The 23,203-nt window shown below is 39.0% G+C and overlaps 1 protein-coding gene across 5 annotated transcripts in view; it reads right to left on the bottom strand.

Annotated features, from left to right (window-relative positions):
- Window positions 1–10,867: 10,867 nt before the first annotated feature.
- Window positions 10,868–23,203, bottom strand: part of LRRC40 (leucine rich repeat containing 40) — a 54,351-nt gene continuing 42,015 nt past the window's right edge. For 4 of the 5 annotated variants that reach the window (XM_037042525.1, XM_037042536.1, XM_037042545.1 and 1 more), the window contains one exon: window positions 21,433–22,862. In XM_037042525.1, the coding sequence (XP_036898420.1) occupies window positions 22,757–22,862 (106 nt within the window). In that variant the 3' untranslated portion in view covers window positions 21,433–22,756. Of the gene's footprint in view, window positions 10,880–21,432; window positions 22,863–23,203 lie in introns of those variants that run through there. The other variant, XR_005065936.1, reaches the window with a different exon arrangement.

The following is a 23,203-nucleotide window of genomic DNA, read 5'->3' as shown; positions in this document are numbered from 1 at the left end:
TACAGAACAAAACAATATTTTCATAAACTAAACATCTGGGATTGAGAAAGAAAATATATCTTAAAATGAGACTTTACTATATTGAATCTTTTTCCATAAAATTACATGATAATGCCTTATGAAAGTAACTGTACATATGGTATAAAGTGTTTATATTTGGTTCCATATTCATTTGCTAAATTCTCATAACGGAGTGAAATACTTCATAAATTAGCCATTTCTCTCTGGGACCTGAATAAAAATAGAACAAACTATTCGATGCCTTTAGCTAATTGCAGGACACGCAGCATCAAATGACAGACTAAAGGTCATTACAGAGAAACCGTTTCACCACAAACTGAAGCAGTGAGTGATGGGTGGCAGGAGAGGTATTGCTTTGTTTCTTTCAAGTTTATATTGATTATAAACTGTAGCCCTGTGATTCCTTTACTTGTAAATGTGGGATTTATTTGTGTGTGGCTCTATCTAATTTGCTACTTTTAAATAATTTTAAATGAGTTTTGGGGACTGATAAAATTTATTATTGAGAAAGACTGCTGTTAGAAAGTTATGGTGGGAAATTTTAAAACTTTGGTATTTAAATATGAAACTTCAAATATAATTTCTCAGAGCTAGAGTCTACCTGTATTATTCATTTCAGTGCCTGTTTTAGTGGGAGAAAATAGAGAAAGTACTTTTGTTTCAAAAAAGTTTCAAAGTATATAAAATCCTGGACTTTGTCTCACTGGAGAGAATGACAAGCATAGCTTTCGTTATTTTTACATTAGAACTGTTTCCCTCAATAAATGATGTATTCATTTTATAATCCTTTAAACACACTTTCTTTTATGTATCAGCCATTAATTTGATTAAAATACTAATCTGGAATTTTAGAATAATATCCTGGAGTTGGTTGTAGGAATTCTCGCTCATATATCTTTTTTTAAATAGATATAATAAATTTACATACTAGTATTTCAAGTACTCTAGTAGGATTTTCACAGCAGCATCCCATACTGATGTCACTGAAGCTCTGAGAATAATATTTGTAAGTTAAATGTTTTATGGGGACATTGAAAATATTGTATTTTTGTAGGGTCTATTAAAATGAATGTCACTTACTAGAAGTATAGTGGTATTTTTTTGGCAGTAGAATTTGTCACTTGAAGGCAAATGATACTTCACTTTATAGATGATGCACTAATTTTGATGTTGCTTTATGTCAGGGTGACATTATATCATGATTTTATAGAGTTTGACATTTAACAAATGATTAAATGATTGGCCTATTTAATACGTTTCCCAGAAGTAACTTTTAAATGCATTTTAATATATTTACAGTTTCTGATGAGAAATGTTTTTCAGAGCCTAATTTTCTTTGTCAAAAATTTGTGCCAAACCACCATATCCAGCTGCGATTTTAGGATGATCATCATTAATCAAGATACAAGATCTCTCTGGCCTCACAAGCTCACTTAAAGACAAAACAGACCGAAGGGTGCAGTTTGGTGACAGTGAAGCAACTCCAATCATCCCATCGGTTTAGTCTTTCAGTGTAGGTACAGGGCCGCCCAAGCCTTCTTTCCTATGCCAGGTTTCCACACCCACCCTGGGGCTTCAGGAGACGCTTCTGAGGCACAAAGCTGAAAGGACTGTGACCTTAAACCATCTCTGCCACTGCTGATGTGACAGCATTGTCTTAGCCAATGCTTTAATCCTCCCTGTTCTGCCATTCAGAGATGAGGAAAAGAGAAAAGGAACCCATAACCAACAGGAAAAGAAATCTGATTGCCAACCCCCCCCCTCCTTGTCAATTGCACTGCCAAGCTGCATGCTGAGAAAAGGCAGGTAATAATAAAAAGAGGCATATTTTTTTAGGTTGACTGAATTAAAAAAAAAAATACTATGCATTTAAGGGGGGAGGGGATCTAATTGATTCCACAGGTGACCAAAACCAATCATACATTGATTTTTGAGTATTGACTTTCCTTTTGGCATCACTGGGGTTACTAGCTGAAATAAAAATCTGGAAGATTTTGGTTTATGTTAATGAAAACAAAAACCAAAAAAAGGTTAAGGGTGTTACTTTAAAAAAAAGAAAAGTCAACAACGAGTGGAGTTCATAATGGCTCCAAGAGAACCTACCTCTTTGTCTTGGATTTGTATTGAAATCCTCCTGCTGAGGGACCGTCTGTATCTGATGGATGGATCAGTAAGACACAATGAGAAGGGAGGAGAAAGGTCAGAGGTGGGAAGAACCAGCACTGAAAATCATTAGTAGAATTGCTACAGATTTTGCCAGCCAAATAGGTATTAGTGGGCAATTTTTAAAACTATTTACATGGCTTATAATATGTTTGTCACAAAAGCTCTCTTACCATAATTCTATATCACCTAAAGAAACATAATAATTTCAAAATATCAATATACTTTTGACAAAGATTAATCAAAGTCAGTATGACTGCAAATATTTACATCATTCTATTTTATTGCTCATTGAAACCTATAAAATACATGTGTGTTCCAATTCATTAGAATTGTAATTATATGGACATTAAACAATTCTGGCTGTTTCTGGGCCTTACCTTGGATTACCACCTTGGAAAGCAGTTTTAAAGAGGGGATGACAAATCTTGTTTTTATTAAAAACAAATTTTTTATCTTGAAGATGATTACACACATATCACTAATATAATTGCTTATTTAAGCTAGGACTGAAATGTATTTTACCAGAAGAGCTAAAAAGAGAATATTCAGAGGGAAGAAAACACTGAAGAAATTGGATTTATATATTCAAATATTAAGTGAAAAGTATCGGGATTTACCAAAATGATTGGATGAAGGAAGCCAGAAAAGCATTTTACTTTGAGTCATAAAATCTATTTAGCGCCTCCACCATGATTTAAAGCTTTGGAAAACAGTGTGTGTTTGCTAACCTGTCTCTCCGCCGGCTGTTCACACTGTCCGCAACCAGTGTCTGCCCGTTGTTGGCACACAGATGAAGAAGGTCTGTTCTGATGAACACACTCCTATCCTGAGGCAACAGTGCAGCGAGTCACCAGAGGATAATCCACCCTGGGATAGGACCACCCGCTTTAAAGGCCTTTGGTAATTGTAATCAGACATGTTTGACTGATTCTGGATATGCCGACCTAGCAGCAGGTTTATTGAAACTCTGGGTCAGTAAAAAGAGATGCCAGTCATTAAATCCAGTAAGCGAAGAAGATGGGTCCTTCATCTGGTACAAGAAGAGCAGGGTTGAAGTTCCAGTAGAGTTTCTCTCACAGAAATGCTAGATCTCTCTGAGGCTTAATAAAATGTTCCAACACTGGGTTGGTGATGTGCCCTCTGTTGCCGTTGCAGTTTATCGTGTCATCTAGGAGTGGGAAGGAAATCTTCGGATTTGAGCTCACTTACATGAACTTTGCTCTTTAGCAATACAACTGCCTTTTATTTAAAAAAAAAAAAAAAAAAAGAATCCTGCCTTGGCCCAGAATATTTTCCCATTTCAGCAAGACCACCCCCAAATATACTCATACATCGTAGCAAGAAGAGAGAATGTGAACTGTGGAAACATGGGTGAGCACTCTAGAAAACATGTGGGTTAATGTTACAGGAGACATTGGGTGTCGGCTCTCCTACACACCCTTTGAGCTCCATTTAATCCAAACTCTTCAGAGAAGTCCAGGGTCTGGCACAAATAACGCCCCCGATCTTTATTACAAAATTATAAGCATGTAATTCTGTAATATCACAATGTCGCACTCAAGCCCACCATATGGCATTTTAGGTGAAATGTTCAAATTAATACTATAAATTATTCCCCCCTTATTATTACCCTACCAACCCCACTCAAGCAGGCCTTACTTTTCTGCTGGACCCTGTATTTGCCACAACAGTCCACTATATAAAAGTAAGGCAGAAGCGACCAAGTTTCCTAGTCATATGCTGAACCTTCTGGGGGGTTTTTGTGTGTGTTTCTTGTGTGTAAAACTGGCCTCTCTTCATTGCTGCTATTGCTGCTACAAATCCAACTCCCCCTGATATTCCAAAGACAGTGGGTGGCCGCTTCTGCCCTGCGGACACAAGGATAAGAGGCCCCTGTAGTGTTCCAGCTGTTGGAGACCCCTGAGTGACTGAATGACAGTCCCAGCTTCCAGTTTGGGAGAAACTGCCCTGGGTGCTTAAGGAGCCTGGAGTCATAACTCTAACCAAGCAGAGCGCCCACCATGTCTCTGACAACAGCAAACGACCTTGTGCACAAGGGCGAGGGTGGCAGTGCCTTAGTAGAACTTTGATTCCACTTCTGATTTTAAAATGTTGGATTTTAACTGAGGACCTTCTCTGAGCCTCCTCTTAGCTGTTATTGGGACAGGTTCCAAACTTGCTCCACTTTGACACTGTCTGCAACAGAAGGTTTGGAAAAACTCTATCATGGAGGTGTACATAGCAAACTTCTACTTTGGAGAATTTGGAGATTTCTGATCAATGCAGTGAAAAGTCCACTCTAAGATTTGGCTTAAAAGAGTAAATGAAAGTCTAACAATCACCTGGGTTTTTAACTATGTGAGTATCATAGTCTTCCCTGAAAGCAGCTTTATGGGAAGTAAGAGAGAAAAGAAGTGAGGGAGGAGAAATAATTCACTGGTCCCAACTTCAGAGGCATCCCTTCACCTGGTGGTTTCCCCAGGTGGGTTCTGCTGCAGGACAGTCAGCTGATGCTCTGTGGCAACCCCTTGGGCACTAGCCTGGCAGTGAGGCAGGCACAGATGAGGAGGATCTCACTGCAGCTACCCCAGTACAGTACTCCCCCAAATTATGCTGGGCTGCAAGACACTTTTTTTGGGCCTTATTTTGTTAATGGAAGCATCGCAGACAGTGGAAGGTTGTAAAATCCGTGCAGTGTTTGTGTACAAAGCACTGACACCCCGTGGCCGTCCTCAGTCTGGGGTTGAGGATAAGGCAGGCCTGTCCCAAAGAAAAGCCATGGATCGAATTTCCACAGGTGTGACTTTCCAGTGTCTCATAATCTCCCCCAAACCCAAAAAGCTCCTTTTCTTTTCTTCATTCTTTAAGCTAGCGTAATTTTCAATGTATGTACAAATGGATGTTCAGCTAAAAATTAAATGGGTCAACGAATCTTTCTCTAATTTTGAAAGTACCTATATCTTTTTGTTAAAACCATCACTGTTGCAGAATTATACTGTTTGTGTTTTTTCTTCTTTAAAATACCATGATGAGTAAGCAGCTACAAATAGTCAAGCATCTCTATACCTAGAGTAATATACCTTTAGTAGAGACTTTTCATTAGCAAACTGCGTATTTCCTCCACAGGAAAACAATCATTATAGCTGAATCTCAGATGCCTAAGGTATGCCATTCATAAAGCCAAAACACCTGGGGCATTTCCTTGAAGAATATAACAAAAACATTAAATGCAAAGTTTATAAATATTTCTTGAGCATCAACCATGTACCAGGCACTTCAAGGGATATGACATGGTCTCCTCTGCACCGAATCTCACAATCAAGTGGAAAGATGGGAGAACTTCCAGATCAAAGACAGTCCAAGACGATGTGGTGAGTTCCTTTGTCCGGGCCTTCCACTCATGCATTGCGAAAGGAAGCAGCATCTTTCATCAAATCTGTTTTGGGGTAGAGCATGGTTGATCCATTTGGAGGTATAGGTAGGTCTCCCTTCCAGGTTCCGTGGCCTTTGGGAGGCCACTAGGAATGCTTGCTGGGATTTGGGGCAATATCTGATAGGCTAGTGGATACCTTACTGGACAAGATAAGTAGCAACCAGAATCTCTTGAGTCTCTAAGACAGGATTTTGCCAGTTCGTTCTAAAGAAAAAAGAGAATATCATGAAACATTATGTCCCTCGACCTGGCCCAGTACTGTGTCTTTATGCCCCTGACATGATGGGAAAAAGAGAAGTTAACCCGTTAAAAGACACGGGGTGTTTGTCTGCGGCAATTCTTCTATGCTGAGTGTCCCCATAAAGTTCCTCCTGTGACCACTGCCTCTCGTAGACTATCAGGAAACACGGAAGTCCCTAAGATCCAATATTAGAATGACCCACTCGGAAAGGCCATGAGTGGAATAGTCATTCAGGTGGTTGCATTTTATGTTAATGCGCTTCACTTCCTTCATGGGGGGTGAAGGACATTTTTGCTGCATGCTATTCAGCCCAGCTCATGAAAACACTGTTTGCATGCGTTTGGTCACACATAGCCATATACCACAGACATTTCTTTCTTCTTCCAAGGAAATTCTGATCCTCTGAACCTAGGAACTGCTTGGTTTTTTCTTCACTCCATACCTACTCCATGTTTTAGACACCTGGAAATCCTTATTTTCCCTGAGCTTTTCAACCTCAGCCTTTGCCCACAGAGGTTCCCTACTGGGAACCTTCCTCTCCCCTTTCCTCCCCCTTCCCTCTTTAAGTTATCAAAATTATATGCAAATTTCAAGGTCCAGTTTGAACATCACCACCACCATAGAACTGTCCCTAATCTTGTCCTCTCTGGTATAGCTCAGTGGATTGAGCATAGGCCTGGGAAGTAAAGGGTCAATTCCTAGTCAGGGCACATGCAGGGGTTTTGGACCAGGTCCCCAGTAGGGGGCCTGTGAGAGGCAACCACACATTGATGTTTCTCTCTTTCTTCCTCCCTTCCCTTCTGTCTAAAAATAAATAAATAAAATATTTTTTAAAAAACTGTCCTTAATCTTAACTGGAAGAAAGTTCTCTTCCTGAGTACCATTATATTATTTTTTCCATATTTTATAGCACTTACCACATTCCACCTGAGGTCATAGTTATTTGGTATTTGTTCTTCCTCTCCTTTCAAATGTAAGGTCCTCGAGAGCTTGAAAGCAAGGATCTGACAATACTCAAAAGAGCCAATCCCGATAGAAGAGCTTCCAGGGGTCATATCTGGTGTTGCTTACTGTGTGTCCTCAGTGCCTGTCATAGTGTCCAAAGCATAATAGGTATTCGAGAAGCATTTGTAGAATGATTAAATGGATGACAGGCCTGGCATGCAAATGCACTTAATGAATGTTGAATTAAACAGGAAGTCAATGTTCAATTTAACCTTAAGCCAAAAACCTTTCATTTTCACCAGGTATTTACTATTCCAGGTTTGTTTTAAATTCTCCCTTTTAAGCCAATCCTCCTCCCTTCCCCGGCACTTTTTTTCTAAGACCTTTTAGGCTCTTAGTGCTGTTTCGGCTGTTGTGTTTAATTTCCTTTTTATGCATTCTAAGGACTTTAACACCATCCAAAAAGTTTGAGAAGTGTCTTTTGTTTATTTACTCGAAGTAGGTCATATCTATCCTTGTGATTTGTTTGGGTTTTATTTCTCTTCTGGGAAGAAGTCATGCGTGTAGATGTCAGAAACCTCTCAGGGAAGCGAATGTCTGAGGCTGAACTTGAAGGGCCACGGTTTGGTCTTCCAGGCATCTTAGAGCCCGTCAGCCCAGCTCCCTCATTTTACCGAAGGCCCAAGGCCTGGAGATGTGAGGGGAAAGTAGGAGACAAAAGTACGCGGTCGGATGTGGTTTTAGACCACTTTTTAAGGTCCTTCTACCTGTACCTCGTGACTTGGTAGAGTCCTTTGCCGAAGCTACTTTTTAAAATTTGGAGGTATGTGGAATAGTAAAGGGAGTTGTGACCAGAGGGGGCTGGGAAAGGTAGTTGGGAAGAAAAAGTCCCAACCCTATTTTAGCTCTCAAGTTAATAGAACTGCTGCCTTGTGCTGCCTGCTCTAGAAAAAAAAAAAAAACCTGTGTGCAGAGTACTTTGGCCACAGTTCAGCATGACAGTGTGTGCACACTGCATTTCAGCAGCAGTCTCCTGTGGACAGACTCAGCCACTGGCAGCCCTAAAGTGAGACTGTCACCTACGCCAGCCAAAAGTATGCAATTAACATGGTAAACTATTCAGATAAATCATGGAAAACCTGGGTTATCTTGATCAAAGCCACCTGACCCTCGCAAACTTTTATAGAGGTCAGAATCTGCCCTGTTGGTTTCAACGTTGTTGGAACACTATGTATGTGGCTATTAGCATTGATTTCATTAGATACCTCCTTTGTCAGGGCAAAAAATGGAATCCAGCCCTTGAAAAACAGCATCTGAGTGGAGAGAGCCCTCGGTTGGTTACCTCCAAACCTCAGTTCTTTTATTACCTCATAGGATCTTGCTGTTCTTGCAAGTAAAGCATTTCTTTCTTAGCTTTCTCTCAAAAATATCCACCATATTTTTCTATTGCAGTTTTGTAGCAAATTGACTACAGAAGTGAGTGAAGTAATCCCAAATAAATCTATTTGTCATATACTATTTTACTTATACTGATAATACAAATTACTCCATCTGCTCCTGCCTTTTAATTTCTGTGTATGAGAAGAACTTGCAATGGTGGCTTCTTTGCATGAAAGAAAGTTTCCTGGAAGGAAACTTCCGTCATCATTCTCTTCGATAGATCTGGTACCGAGAGCTCTCCAAAGGTTACACTTCAGCTCAGTGTCCACATAGCCCTATGAGGAAAAGAGTGCCAATGTCTGAACAGAAATGAAGTGGAAATGAGAATATTACTTAAAAGACTGACTTTATTTTAGAGTACTAAGCGGGTAAGAGTACTTTAGGATCACATGTCGTATTAAGAGTAGACACGAGGACTAGTTGAAGGAGAGAAGAGAATAAGTTATTAATAGAGTAAGAATGAGACAGCAATCAGAAGGGAGGTAAAGGACTGACAAAGAGGAACAGAGGACAACCAGACTCCGGTTCTGACACGTTGTTTAGTCTGTTGGTGGCCTTGCCCCTCCTTCAGATGCTCCAGAGTTCCCTTCCCCCTCCCCCTCTCCACCCCTTTCTGGCCACTAGAGTGACCTTCCAGCAATTCTTGGTTTCTGGCCTCTTTCGTACTCTCCCAAAAGTAGAAAGAATTTAAAGTGAAAATAACGTATATATTATGAATTCATTTTCTTTCATTGCTATTTATTTCTAGAAACTATTTTTGTAATGGGTGCTTTTTAGTTATGCAACTCCTCAGTAAAAAGAAAATCACTAAAAATTAGAGAAAATATTACCAGAGAAATTTTCTGAAATAAAGGACAACACCAGACAGTATAGCCATGGGTAAAAATTCTGTGGGGAAATGAGAAATATTATTGTTCTCTCATAAGAGAACATTATTTTCTTTCTCATAAGAAAGAAAATGACCCTGAGGGAATCTTTCTACCTTCAGGGGAGAATTAATGCTAGTTTTTAAATTCCTCCAGAGTAAAGACTATAACTTCCTTCACTAAATCACCCTTATAAAGCAACAAATCATATATTTTATCCCAATAAGATCCTCCTTTTAAATTGCTGGCCAAAAATTTTATTTTTTTTCCGTAAGATGGCTCTAGTAGCACTTGGCTGTCTCCAACTTCATTCAAAACCATTTTCGTTAAACTGCATTTTGACAGCTGTCATATCAGCACGCATTTAAAAAAACTGATCAGAATTGGTGAGTTTTTGTGTAGCCATTTTAACACTGAAGATGGAAGAAAATAAGTGATATTTTCAGCATATTCTTTATTATTTCAAGAAAGGTAAAAACGCTTGAAGTTCAAAAGAAAAAATAGATTCGCACAGAGTATGGAGAAGGTGCTGTGACTGATTAAACGTGTCAAAAGTGGTTTGCGAGGTTGTGTGCTGAAGATTTCACATGGGATGATGCTCCACCGTCAGGTAGACCAGTTGAAGTTGATAACAATCAAATCTAGACATTAATTGAGAATAGTTAATGTCATACCATGTGGGAAATAGCCAACATACTCAAAATATTCAAATCAATAAAGTTATTGGTAAAAGTGAAAATGTGTCTTTTATTTTACGGAAAAAAACACACAAATTTTTGGCCAACCGCATACCATCTTCATAAAAAGTTGGACAGATTCCCATACTTTTTAGGAACGTGTCTACAGTTAGGAATAAACGCCACTAGATGGCGCCTGTGTACCCATATTTTATATATAAGTCATAACAATACTCTAGCTGGATGACCACACTCTGGACAGTCTATTTTCATACCTGTTGTACTGAAACCGAAAAAGCTGGCATCTATGCTGCCTGTCACTACCAGAACCAATAAGCAGAGACAGGGATTGAATCTTTATGGGCACTTTATTCAGATGGCTGGCGATCTGAGAAGACAGTGGGTTTGTACCCTAACAGACCGTCTTACATTCCATTTCAAACCAACCTTTTTATAAGGAGAAGAAAAGTTCAGGTAAGAGGTTTGGAATTCAGGGAAAAGGTCAATCAGATAAAAAACTGCAGCATTCTTTCATTTGTTGACTGGTGATTCTTTATCTGTGTCCTGGGAAGTAGAGGGCTCACCCTGGACCACAAGGGCTCAGATAGCATCTTGACTGCTTACAGCCCTCCTGGGGCGCAAAGGTGGAACTGCTTGTGGTCTCCTGGAGTCAGGGCGCGTCACACCTTCAGTTCCTGAAACAACAGCTTTACATGTATTAGTTACTACACTTCTTGACTATTACCTGAAACTAAAATTTTCCAACTCTTGAGTCCCCCATCATTCTTAATAAAACTAGTAATAAATATATTAACATCCTTTCCATACTCTTGAGAGAACTAATTTGAAACAATGCTCTAAATTTAAACAATATAAGAAAAGAATATTTAAGAGCTTTTAGCTATTTTAAGCAGTATTTATTTTTGGACAAAACCTCTCGGGTTTTATCAACCACTTCCAGGACCCAATCATAGAGGCAAAGAGAGAATCTGCCCTCTCTAAGCCTTGGGTGAACCTATGCTTTAACATCGATAGTGCTACTTATTCAATTTCATTATTACATCTGCCAATTGAATAGTTCTCTAACTTTCTTGTGCTTTCCACATATTTTGTGCCAGTTGGTCATTGTTTTAAATCGCCTTCTTTCCAATATGCTCATTCCCAATATGTGGGGAGATAGTGTCTACAAATTATTTTTAAAAACATTTTTTAAGTGAGCTCTCTAAAATGTAAACACTGGGGACTAAGCTGGCCTTGCAAAGCCTTCCTTTTACAATTCTAAAACCAGTCCAATCTGAACCTGTGTGTATAACTTTAATTTCGGCTGACATCTTGCAGTGACTAGGCATCTGGTATGAACTCCTAATTTTTCATTTTATCTATGTGTACAAGAAATTAGCATAATCTAATTAGAATAATTAGATTTTACCTTATTATAGAGTAAATAGGAACACATTTCAAAATACATGCCATAAAGTCATCAGCAGATTCGGAGGGTAGTTAGCAGTCCCCCCCCTCCCCTCCTTCCAGTAGGTGTCTGGGCGTGGAAGGTGCAGAGTCCCTGGCAGCTTCTGTGACTTGTGTCCTCAAGCTATTTGGGTTCTTAGATATTTGGAACTTCCTGACCACCAATAGATGGGTCATTCATTCAAAAGCCAAAAGTTTCTGTTTACAGCTTCTGAGCTAAATATATTCTCACCCTTACAGCAGTTAATTTAGCCAGCACCCCTTGTTTGGGCCCCTCCTTTGCAAATTCTGCCAAAGCCCTGCTTATTTGAGGGTTCCTGGTGATTCTGTGCCAACCATTTAATCTTTTTTTTCTTCCAGCCCCAAGCAAAAGTAGAGAGAACAAGGTGTTCTTTCCCAAAGTCTTTGCAAAACTATTTAAATCCTCTGGCATTTTCCTTCAAAGGAAAGTTTCCTTCAGGCCACCTGATCCCCAGCTACTAATACAGTGTGGGCTTTCTTAGCTAAATCCGTTCAATCTTCTTTGGCGGTTGTTTTATAACTGCTTTGTGACCTCAAACTGATGGCTTTAGTGCGCAGTCTTGGGTATTCCTACCAAGGCTGCTTCCTCTCTTCTCAGTGAAGGTAAATGTCTCCTGAACACATCTCAGTTGTGTATAGCGTGGCTGCACGTCGCAGAACAAAGGCAGCTGGGCTCACCACCGCTCCGTTCTGGTGAGCACAGCTCTTGGCCTTTTTATTTGCCTGCTTCCTATTTCAAAATTGTTTTTCAACCCCTTCCAGGCTTCAACATGATCATTGCTTTTAACCCTTTCATGATAGGGTTAGTTGTAGAATCAGGAACTAAGTATTAGAATGGAAATTAGGAAGGATCTGTACTGAGAATGATGAAAAAACTTACTTTTTGAAAGTTATTCATATACTCCAATAGTGTTTTTATTTTGTTACTGCTGGTGGCACCTCTAGATTTTTGCTATCGACTATTACCTTTTTTTCCTTTTTTCTTCTTTTGTCATATATACTTTCATTTTGTGTTCCTGGGAGCAACCTGTAAGTCAGTGCTTCACACCCGCAGCCAGGACAGTGCCCCTTAGGGCTGAGGTTCATTGAAATGATTCATGTTCGAAGCCCCTTAGAATTCAGCGTGGGGCTGGTGGCTTCTTGCTTTCACTTGGGGCCTGAAGAGGCCTTATCTGTTGTACCCACCTGAACCTCATTATGCAGAACAAATATGACTTTTTTTCTACCTGTGCCATAATGCAAAGAGGGCGGGAAGCTCTGCTTTTAGGTACCACAAATGGGAAGGTCACCAGTGTTGGGTTGGCGAGTGGAGCGCTCAGCAGTGAGAAACGGTTACTTGCGATGCCTGGAGCTCTTTGAAACACTCGCTGCTCTCTTCCCTACCCACCTGGATGCTGGTTGCCCACGGTGTCACTCCCTGCAAAATAAGGAGTGACCGCTGTACTCAAGACTCCACTTAACTTCTACTGGTGGTGTTTTGTTTTGTTTTTAAGATTTCATTTATTTATATTTAGAGGGTAAGGGAAGGAGAGAGGGAGAGGAATATCAATGTATGGTTGCCTCTTGTGCGTCCCCTGCTGGGAACTGGCCTGCAACCCAGGCATGTGCCCTGACTGGGAATTGAACCGCAATCCCTTGGTTCAAAGTCCTGCGCTCAATCCACTGAGCTACACCAGCCAGGGCTCTACTGGTGTTTATTAACCAGAGAATTCATCTGTAAAAGAAGTTGTAGGTAGTGGGTAAGAATGATCTCCAAATTTGATTTTTCCTCAATGTTATCATTAGACAAACTGTTTCCAACTTTTAATACTTGTCTTCCTTTGTCTTCCTTCTGCTTGTTTTAAATTATCCATCTTCGGTAGCCAGTCTTCCTCCATAATCCTCCGGTCATACTCGTGGTGCCCGACTCAGCAGCCCATGTTTTGTACGTGTTAGAATCACAGTCACATTACGATGGGACAGATTCTGTAGCAGGCGATCATTCTGATGTGTTCTTTATAAAACCATGAATGTTGCTACCAAATACTACAGAGCTATGTGCCCATTTCGTAAATGAGTTCCAACTCCTCTCTCTCTCATACACACACAGTCAGAAACACATTTGCACATATTTACCAAAAATGATAATTACTATCCCAGTGACCGAGGGGCATAGATAATCATAAACTACTGAAAGGTTAGAGAACATGTCTCTTTTCTTTTTAAAATGTTCCACAGAATCTCCAACATGCTTGTCTACACCCCTCACAACTATACCTGGTGAGAGTATTCACCCAGGCCTGTGTGTGGGTTTGAATAGATCCAGCTCAAAGAGATGTTTAATTCTCCCCCAACTTTTCCTCTGGACCGTCCTCAGATCTGTTTTCTAGCCAACCTATGTGTTTATTCTTTTAAAAAATTATCAGTAACTACAAAAATTCTTTGTTTTCTCATTGTACCTATCATTGAATCAACAAATGTTAGTGACCAAGGGATTTTGAGGACAATAGGAGACATAAATATAAAAGCCCATGGTCCCTCCCCTCAAGATTCACAGTCCTACTAGGGAGAGAGACACACACACACAGTCTAATAAATGCTCTGTGCGGGAACAAAATGCGAAGGAAGCGCAGAGAACAGTATTATCCCTCTCTCCCAGTCTAATACAACAGCAACTGCTTCCTTTCGGCTTTATTGTTTTTATAATGTGATGAAGACTCTTTTTCTATTCCCTTAGGAAAGCAGGCTCCTGTTCCTCATGTATGTTCTTTTCCAAAAAGAGCACACTCTCAGGTGACAGTGACAACGTAAATACCTGCAGTGTCGTCTAGAATGAACCGTATCAGGGAGGGATAGTCACTAAGTTCGCTAAATTCTCACTTTCCACTTTCCTCTGACTTTCTCCTCCCAAGAGGTTGCCCCTCAGAGGTCAAAGTCAGAGGGGGCTGCGGGAATCCAGGGCAGGGCATTGAGCTACTCTTCTGCTGCAAGAGATCTGAAAAAGAGAGTAGAGCAGTTACCCTTTAGTTTCTCTTGAAATCTTTGCTTCACAACAACTCATGCTTGTTTTAAACACCTAAGAAAAGTGTACACAGTTCTGGTGGACTTACATATTCTAAATACGTATGCACATGTACACAAGAAATAAAAGCACTCTTTCCTGTTAGCAAACCTTCCCTTCCGCGACTAGGGGGTGCTTTGGTTTGAGAACAGAATAGGACCCATTAGAACTCAGTAAGAAATGCAACTTGAACAACACCTATGACGAGACTTTCTAGGAAGTTCAAAACTGAAGAGTGCCTGGACTGGGCAGATGCCGTCAAGGCCGCACTCGTGCCACTTCAATGAACGGCTGAAGGAGCCCTGCGACGTCTCCCCGGGCCCTCCTCCAGGGTCCTCCAGGGTCCACGGTGTGCGCTGCCCTGGCAACACCTCGCAGCGCGGAGAAGAGGCAGCCGTCTAGAGGCCCACCAGTCATTCCGAGGGAAGGCTCTCTTCGGGGATTACACTGGCCAAAGAAATGGCCGATGTGGCTTTAGAGCCAGCACTGTCCTTGAGTTTTTGTTTGCTCTTTATGGTTAAAATTAAGGTTTTTTTGTGGGGTTTTTTGTTTGTTTTTTTTTTACTCAAGTTAGGATTAGCCTAAAGGTGGGACAACAGCTATATAAAAACAGTGGGTTCGAAATTATGAGTTCAACCAGAGACTGGAAAATCAGCCGCCACTGGTGATGAAGTGGTGGGTTTTACCTTGGAGCAATTCAGCGTCTTTGTGCATCAACTTAGCCAATGTGAGCCTATTAAAACGACGTTTTAATGGACGGCAGAGCATGCCGACATTGGGAGATGAGATTGTGCTTCTTACTCAGTCACAGGGCTCCTAACCTCCAAGTATACTTCGGTCATGCGGTGGAAGATAAGCCGGGACTATCTATGTCTATTCAGTGGCCAACATAAAAAAAACACCATTTTTTCACTATAAAATTGAACTGTTTTATTTAACACCTCATCTTAATCCCAAAATAGCAACATTGGTTTGCGTTTGTTTTTCTTTGGGGGTGGGTAGCTTTTTGTTTTTATTTTTTATTTTTATTTTTGTTTTTAATAATAATTGTATATACTTAAGGTATAGATAGATTCGCGTAGTAAAATGATTGCTATAGTCAAACTACTTACCCTCTCATCTCCTCACACATCTACCTTGTGGTGTGTGTGTGTGTGGGCGTGGGTGTGTGTAGAGGGCACCTGAACTCTTGGTAAATTTCAAGTGTTCGATACAGTATTATTAACTACAGTCAACGTGCTGTATACTTGGTCTCCGGATGTATTCATCACATGCCTGGGAGGCAGACATTATGATTCCACTCCTAAGTCAGCTGTTCTGATTCCCAAATACTTCCGGTTGAAAGCAATAAATGTCCTAATATTGGCAAGATTGGTTCTTTTGTGAACTTCCCTGTATGATAAACTAGAGAAAACTACGAAAAAGTTATGTAAAAGTCTGTAACTCTGTAAGGAACATAGAGCGGGGAATCACTTATACAACCTCAAAGAAAATAGAAGAAATCGTGCAAACTTTTTGCGGAAGTCAAATTTAAATTCTCAATAAATTATGAGATTTACTTTAATAGTTTTTATTCCTCTTCTTACCTGACGAATGAACAGATACAGTAAAACTCTTAAATACACAGTGTCGGGTGGCCTTTCAAGCCCGGAGGAGCTCAGGTGTGTCAGGGAATGATGTACCCGTGAGAGAACCAGTAGAGTCACAGAAATCTTTCATTTGATGCAGACCGGAGAGTCTTCTTCCTCAAGCATCTGCTGCCTGATTTTGGAGACCATGCCCAAAACAAAAGGCAGGAGTCTCTTACTTACCAGACGTCAATGCAAAGGCAGAGCTGTTCGGGAAGAGCCTGCTGTATTTTATTTGCCTGTCTCAGAAAGAGACCTGCTAACCTGTTAGTGGAAAGCCATGCTTCCCGGAGCTTTAAAGATCAGTCTTGTGTCAGGTTACTCTAATGCTTCCTCCCCGCAAAAACCAAGCACAGAAGTCTCAGATTCTAAAATTCATTGGAATACCGAGGAAGAAATTATTTTAGCAGAAGCAACATCACTGTACTCAAATCTGTGTCCATGATCAAGTTTGCCTCCAAACTCTGCGAGCGGGAGAGAAGTCAGGCTTTGTGGGATTTTAGAACTCTGTCAGCTCTCTTGGGAAAACAGAAATTACTGGGGTTTTTGTATGTCAAGGACTCGTTGTTGAGATTGTCAAAGGACTCAGTAAGTAGCTCTAACAAGTAGAAGAGCATGTCATTATTGAGCAAGAAACTAGCACCTGCGGTGAAACCTGTGTCCCGTGTACTCAGCACAAAGCATGTTTTTATTCAGTTTGTAGCTAAAGACAACTCTCCAGTAAGGGCTTGTCTCCCGCTTCCTGCGTGGTGGTGTTTCTAGTGTTTGTGTGTGTGTTGGGGGAGAGGGGAGGGGGGTCAAGTGAAGGGGGTCACTGATACTTGAAAATTGGCTCTCTAGGAGGGGTCAAATCAGGTCACCTATAGTGTGACCTTCCCTCATCTCCTCAGGGCAACTGCATTTCAATGTGGACCAAAGGCTGAAGTCACAGAAATGAGGCATTGATCATAGAATCTCAGAAAATAGAATCACGGGTGTGATCTCCCTGGATGTAAAATGTGTAGGTCTGCCTTTCTCAGGGCTGAAATTTCAAGTCCTTGTTACAGATTGTCCCGGAATCCTAGAGTCTTGGTTTGATCAGTGTATCAACTCCAGAATGATAGAGGCGGGTACACAGGGAGAACTTGCATCAGCTGAAGTGGATTAATTGTTTCTTTAATGAAAAACTAAATTCCAGGTTACTTACAATAACTGCCTTGCTGGGGGAGTTGTAATAGGGTTTTTTTTTTAATACTTGGGAAGATGTGTCAAGCAATAGTATATTAGATGTGCAATACTTTGGTCAGGTAGTGCGCGCTGGCCTTGGCAGGCAAGGATTGTTACAGCAGGCTGCCTTTAGTTATCAAGCTAAGATGGACGTGCCTCTCAACGGGCCCCTTCTGACCAGATGATTAATTTACTGTTTGAACTGAAGTTCAAACTCAGCAGGAGTGGAGCTGGATTTTACAGGGTTCCCCTTGTCCAAACTAGAGCACGCTTACTGCTTTCTCCCCGTATTCCCCAAATCTCGGCCTCCAGGACCAGTTACCGGCAAGCTGTTTTACCAATTTTCATTGGTCTGGCCACAGGAGGAACATCCTGTTTCTTTAAATCACCAATGTTCAAATTATCATGCAGAAACCAACTCCCTATCAATTTTCTCCACATTTAATCCTCAGCTTCTTGTCATATTTTCATTTTTCTGCACTGGTTCCCATGGTAACAAGTCTGTTGGCAGAGCAAGTGTGACTCCGCTTTTAGCTTTCAGCACATTACAAAACCCTTCTAGTGATCCTCAGGCATCATTATAAAAGCGCAGGAAGAGACTAATTCGTTAGCTAATGCCTTTCATCTCCTTCCCTACCACTGCATTTACCTCCATCCCCAAACTAGTCACGCTAACCCAAAAGACAGCTTTCAAGGATACTGTCCAGAATCCCTTCACCTATTGATACCATTCAAAGGAACTTCCTATCCACCTACAGACAGAAGGACTGAATCTTCTGGTTTAGGATTCCTCTTCTAGGTGTCAGTGACTTCACTGACTTGAACGCATATTCAGTGCAATGCCCCAGCAGACAATGGCCAGTTGGGGGCAGCATAGAGCAGCAATTTACACTCATTTCTCTATAAAATAGTCCGGGATTGCATCTTAGATGTAATACAGCCTAGGGCGTATTCATGTCCTGAATTGAGCCTTAAAGATACTGGGGACATTTAAACAGATGTTCGCCCAATGAATAGTTAAGTGGCACGGGAGGGAAAGCCAAAGAGTCATCACAGAGAACTGAGCTCCTGAAGATGAGGAAAATTTTTTAAAACAATGTAGAGAAGAGGACATTGCAACTGATGGTTGGGTGGGAGCAAGGAAGGCTCACTCATTTGGGAGAATTCAGGGTCCAACTATGGAAAAGGCAAGAAGCCCATTGAAAGCTCAGGAAACTACGTAGAGAAAAAAGGAGTTTTTGAAAGAACTGTGTGAAGAAAGGGAGCCTGCAAATGAAAGGAGCTTCATGCAGACTTTGGCCCAACTCAGTAACACGTTCTTCTAAATAATGATTTCCTTAAGGATTTTGTGGCCTGGCATTAAGTTATATGCCCAGCAACCCTAAGTCTCCTACGTCCTCGACACTCAGAAAAAGTAGGTCCTGTTCATCAGAAAGTAAACAGTCCTCATATTCAAATGTGCTTTTATTTTCTGGAAAGGCTAATGAATTCAGGGGAATGAAAATAGATGTTATACATAAAATGTGGGTATCTCAGTTATAGTTAAGAAAATTATCAAATGTAAATCACTCCTTTTTGTTGGGTCTTTTAAAATATGTGATACTTAAGCACAGTGAAGTTTTAGTTAGCTAATTATATAGTACAAAAATATTTTCGGTCCTTTAAAGGTTATTTTCCTACATTAAGAAAGTTTTTCTCATATTAAAAACTTTATTGTGACTCAGGTTTTGTGTCTCTGTAGAGACGAGGGTACACAGCTGTTTCCCTTTGTGTGCTTATTTTGCACAGGTAATGAGGTTAAATAATGCCCAGGTATGCAGGTCAGCTGATCTTTATAATAGCTGAATGAAGAAAAGCATTTGATGGACAAAAGAAATCACATTCTATTTCTTTGCATCTTTCCATCCCTCTTCTCCTTCCTTAGAATTCTGCTAAAGAACATCTATTTAGTCAGGAAATCTTACGTAATTTTTTTCCGGAAAGTCTTTAGGAAAACCAAGATGAAACTCTCAGGCAGATAGAACATAAAGCTGTTCTCCTATTTGTTAGAATGATAATTTATTTTCACAGTGTGGTGCTGAAATAAATTTATTTTTAATATTTTGAGTCTTTCCACTCAGAGAAGCCTTATTGGTCTGGAATGTATAAAAGGCATGTGTTCAGGGCAGTAAGGAATGTTGTATGCTAAGTTTTACTCTAGGATTTCTAATTTTAGCTTTGATGACGAGCGTTGTCAATGGAATGTAATGAATGTTTTAATACTGCTGTATGATGTTTAGGCATTTCCCTTCAACATCCTCAACTACATTTTCCTCCTTGAAAATGCAAGCCTTACTATTTTCTGTTTGGAATGAAGAGAAAGATAATTGATAGATAAACCTGATATCTTTGTCCCAAGAGCTAACCAAGTTTCTCTTTGTACTCAATGTATAGAGGGACTAAAGGAAGCTCACAATGACATTGTCTTCATATGAAGTAGAAACTTTCTACTAGTTATCGGAGGTAAATCTATTGAATTCTACCTGTAAATGTCAAAGGCCATCTCAAATAACCTTGCAAAAGATTTGCACGTACTGTAGTTTCATTTTCCCCATTTTATAGCCACCCAAGGGCACCCCCACCACCCAAATGTAGATAAGTAAACCATATGATGAGCTATGGTCTCTCTGTTCAGAGACAAAATGTTAAATTAAAAGCAGCAATTCTAAACAGAGAGATTGGTTTTTAATTGGTCTGTAAAGAATTATAAGTAAAAAGGTTTTATGGTTTTAGTAGCCACGCAAAGTACTCTTTCTTTCCTAAACTACTTGACAACTGATTACCTTTGACCTGTTATTTGGGGGCATAAGCCTTTTACTACTAATATAAATAAGTTCTAATTCCACATATTTCTTTATTTTTCTAAATGCTAAGACCATGTACAAACACATTTTCATGTGAGGTCATATAATTTGGGTAGTGAAATATATCCCTTCTGTAGGTTTAAGCAAAAGTCCTACACAGTGATGTGACATTAGGCCAATATTTTAGCAAAATGAGGAGTCTCTACACACATCCTTTCTAGACAGCGGACTTCACTACCGTATTGCAGCGCAACAGTGACATCTTAAGGCCAAGTGACCACAGTTCCTTTAGCCAGAGAAAGAACTTGAATTGGGATTTTACAGAAATTCCATATCATCAAGCAGTTTTCCAGTTTACAATTTGCAATTGATAGATCTTTAGAAGTGCTTCCTTATTTACTACTTCTTCAGTCTTTGTGGACATTTCAATGTGCACTAGTAAATGCTGACATTTTACATAGACATATTGTACACTAATGCATGGATTTCACTGCATACTTTATTGACACTCCCCTTGTAAAGCTTTTATGGGAGAAACAAGCCACAGCAGTATAGCAAAAGAGGCTTAATCTTTATAAATTGGGGCCTTTTCTGTCTCTTTGCTAGCCTAGGTGGCCGTATATAAATTTGAGTGGGAGGGGGCAGGAAACACCTCTTAATATTTAAGGTTTTTCTACGTGGGTGAACTGCCAATTCAAAAGTAATTGCTTACTTTAATAAAAAAATTTATCATTTTATATAAAAATTAAATCATAAGATGTTTAATTGAAATGGCTGTATTGTAATTAATATTTTGAGATAATTGTGATTTGGGGCTTAAATTATATATAAAAATTGTCATTTTTGTATGTGTTAAAACTACTGTATCACAATTAACAGTACTTTTTAGTTGAAGTACATATTGATGTATATAAAACTGAATGGAGACATATTTACTACTTTATTAACATAGATTGTGAATGTACTTAATGGATTTTTTGCAGTATGAGACCATATGACCTTGAAAGCTGCTTCATTTTATGTGCAAAGAAGTCCTCTGAATCTCTATTTTAAACTTACTGATCAGTGAAATAGTTCATTTGCAAATGCTAGCTGTATCCTCCAGTTTTATGTATTGACACTAATCTATAAAGGTGTACAATGTGATTAGAATGCATTTTGAAGATGCTTTCTGTACAGATACAAAACACAGGGACTAAAATAATGCTGTGCAGTGTATAGCAGAGCCATTTTTCGGCTTTGGTGTACTCAACTTTTTCAGTATTTAAAACAAGTGTTTTGAATAACATATGTTTCTTTATTGTATAAATAATAAAATGTCATCTTATTGTACAGTGTCTTTTGTTTAATGTCAAAGCAAGATTTTTCTTAGTCAACCAGAATTGTAGTATGAAAAAAGCATGTTTGTTTTAAAGAAAAACACAGACATTGTAATTAGTATTTGCAAATGTAACTTTTACTATGAACATGTACTATTTATCTTTATTAGCAATGATTTTTTTCATAATATGAGCATGCCTCAATCATCCAAAAGGTATCTATCTATCCATCCATCCACCCATCTATGTGAGTTAATATTCATCCTACTGATTGGTTACTTAATTGAATCACATGGTAAATTTTATAATGACTGATCAGCCTAGCCTACTCCTCATGTTTCTGGTGTAAATAAAAATGTTTATATTTGATATTTATTAAATGAAGTTCACCTGTAACAACTTCCCTTTTATAAAATTACCACATGACAAGTTTAGTTTTATGAACATTACAAGCAAATTTTAAAATTAAGGCCCTGGAATTTTAAAAAAATGCACAAGGGTGGATTACAATACACCACAGATGAGATTATATACACAAATATCTGCTTAGTAAGTATTTAAACAAAGTACATTTCAAGATTTCTATCTAGTATATACATTATTAGTTATGTTCTGTTGCTAACATCTATAGAATTAACAAAATCAGGTCTTCAGTACTTTTTTATAAAAAAGAACAAAAAGTATTTTTACACTGATAACACTGAGGAAAAAATATGCACATCCAGTCTGTTTAAACTTCTTGAATCTACAAAAACCAAATTATTGTATATAAACTTAATACAATACAAAGACATCATTTTAAAAACCTTGTCAAGTTTTAAATTCAAAATTGTGAGAGTAATTATAACAACACTTATTATTTTCTCTACTAATAACTATATCTTGTGTAGCATTTCTGTGACCTTAGAAACCATGACAAAATGATTTCATAAAACATGGGGTAAAGGCTAGAAATATTTCAACTACATTAAAACAAAAACAATACAATACATGATGTTAATTTTAGCCTTATGCTGAACCCAACTACATCACAAAAATCCTATCATCAGTAATTGAAAAGTTTGATTTTTTTTAAAACGCAAAGAACAAATTCAAATCAATTTTATATCAAATAAAATGATCAAAATTGGATGGTCATACTCAAATCAGTGGTCACATTATATGTAACACAAACAGAAACGAAGGGGACCACTTCTACAAAAATGCTTTGTCATAAAAGTATTACACTACATTAAATCAAAATTCAGTTTTAAAGAAACTGTCTTCTATGTTACAAGGGAATCAAAATAAGTAGGATAAACCTTGTGCAAAACATTCAGACCATATGTATGTACACTATGCATGTTATCACCACTACAAATGTACACACACCTTAGAAGGTGTTAATTATCAATGTAAGAATTCTAAGAACTAACATGACCAGAATTATAAAACAACTCCAATTTAAGTAGGAATTCGGTCTCTCAAATATTCCAGAATAGCAGCGGTTCCCCTCATTAATATGGCTGCCCGAGGAACACGGAATGGATTTCCATCTAGTAGTAATGTTCTAAACAAAAGAGAAATTAAGAATTTTAACATTTTCCATTAGGGAGGCTTTTCTTCTAATTTCACTTATAATCTTATAAATAAGATGTGTGTATTTTTTTCCATTAGTCCACTTCAAATCTAGACACTTAAACAGTTAGAATTAGAACTGCAATAATAACCAAAACAGCATTAACAATACTTATCATGTGACAGGTACTGTGCTAAGTAATTTAAGTTCACTGACTCAGTAATCTTAACCCTATAATGAAGATACCATTAATATTCCTATTTTAGAGATAAGGAAATACAAGTTCAGAATGGTAAGAAAGACTTGTCCAAGGTCACACCGCTGCTATTAAA

The sequence above is a fragment of the Sturnira hondurensis genome, unplaced genomic scaffold, assembly GCF_014824575.4.
Source record: "Sturnira hondurensis isolate 20B ecotype Veracruz unplaced genomic scaffold, ASM1482457v3 Scaffold0000648, whole genome shotgun sequence".
In the NCBI taxonomy this organism is placed as follows: domain Eukaryota; kingdom Metazoa; phylum Chordata; class Mammalia; order Chiroptera; family Phyllostomidae; genus Sturnira; species Sturnira hondurensis.
This window is presented reverse-complemented; position numbering and strand designations above follow the sequence as displayed.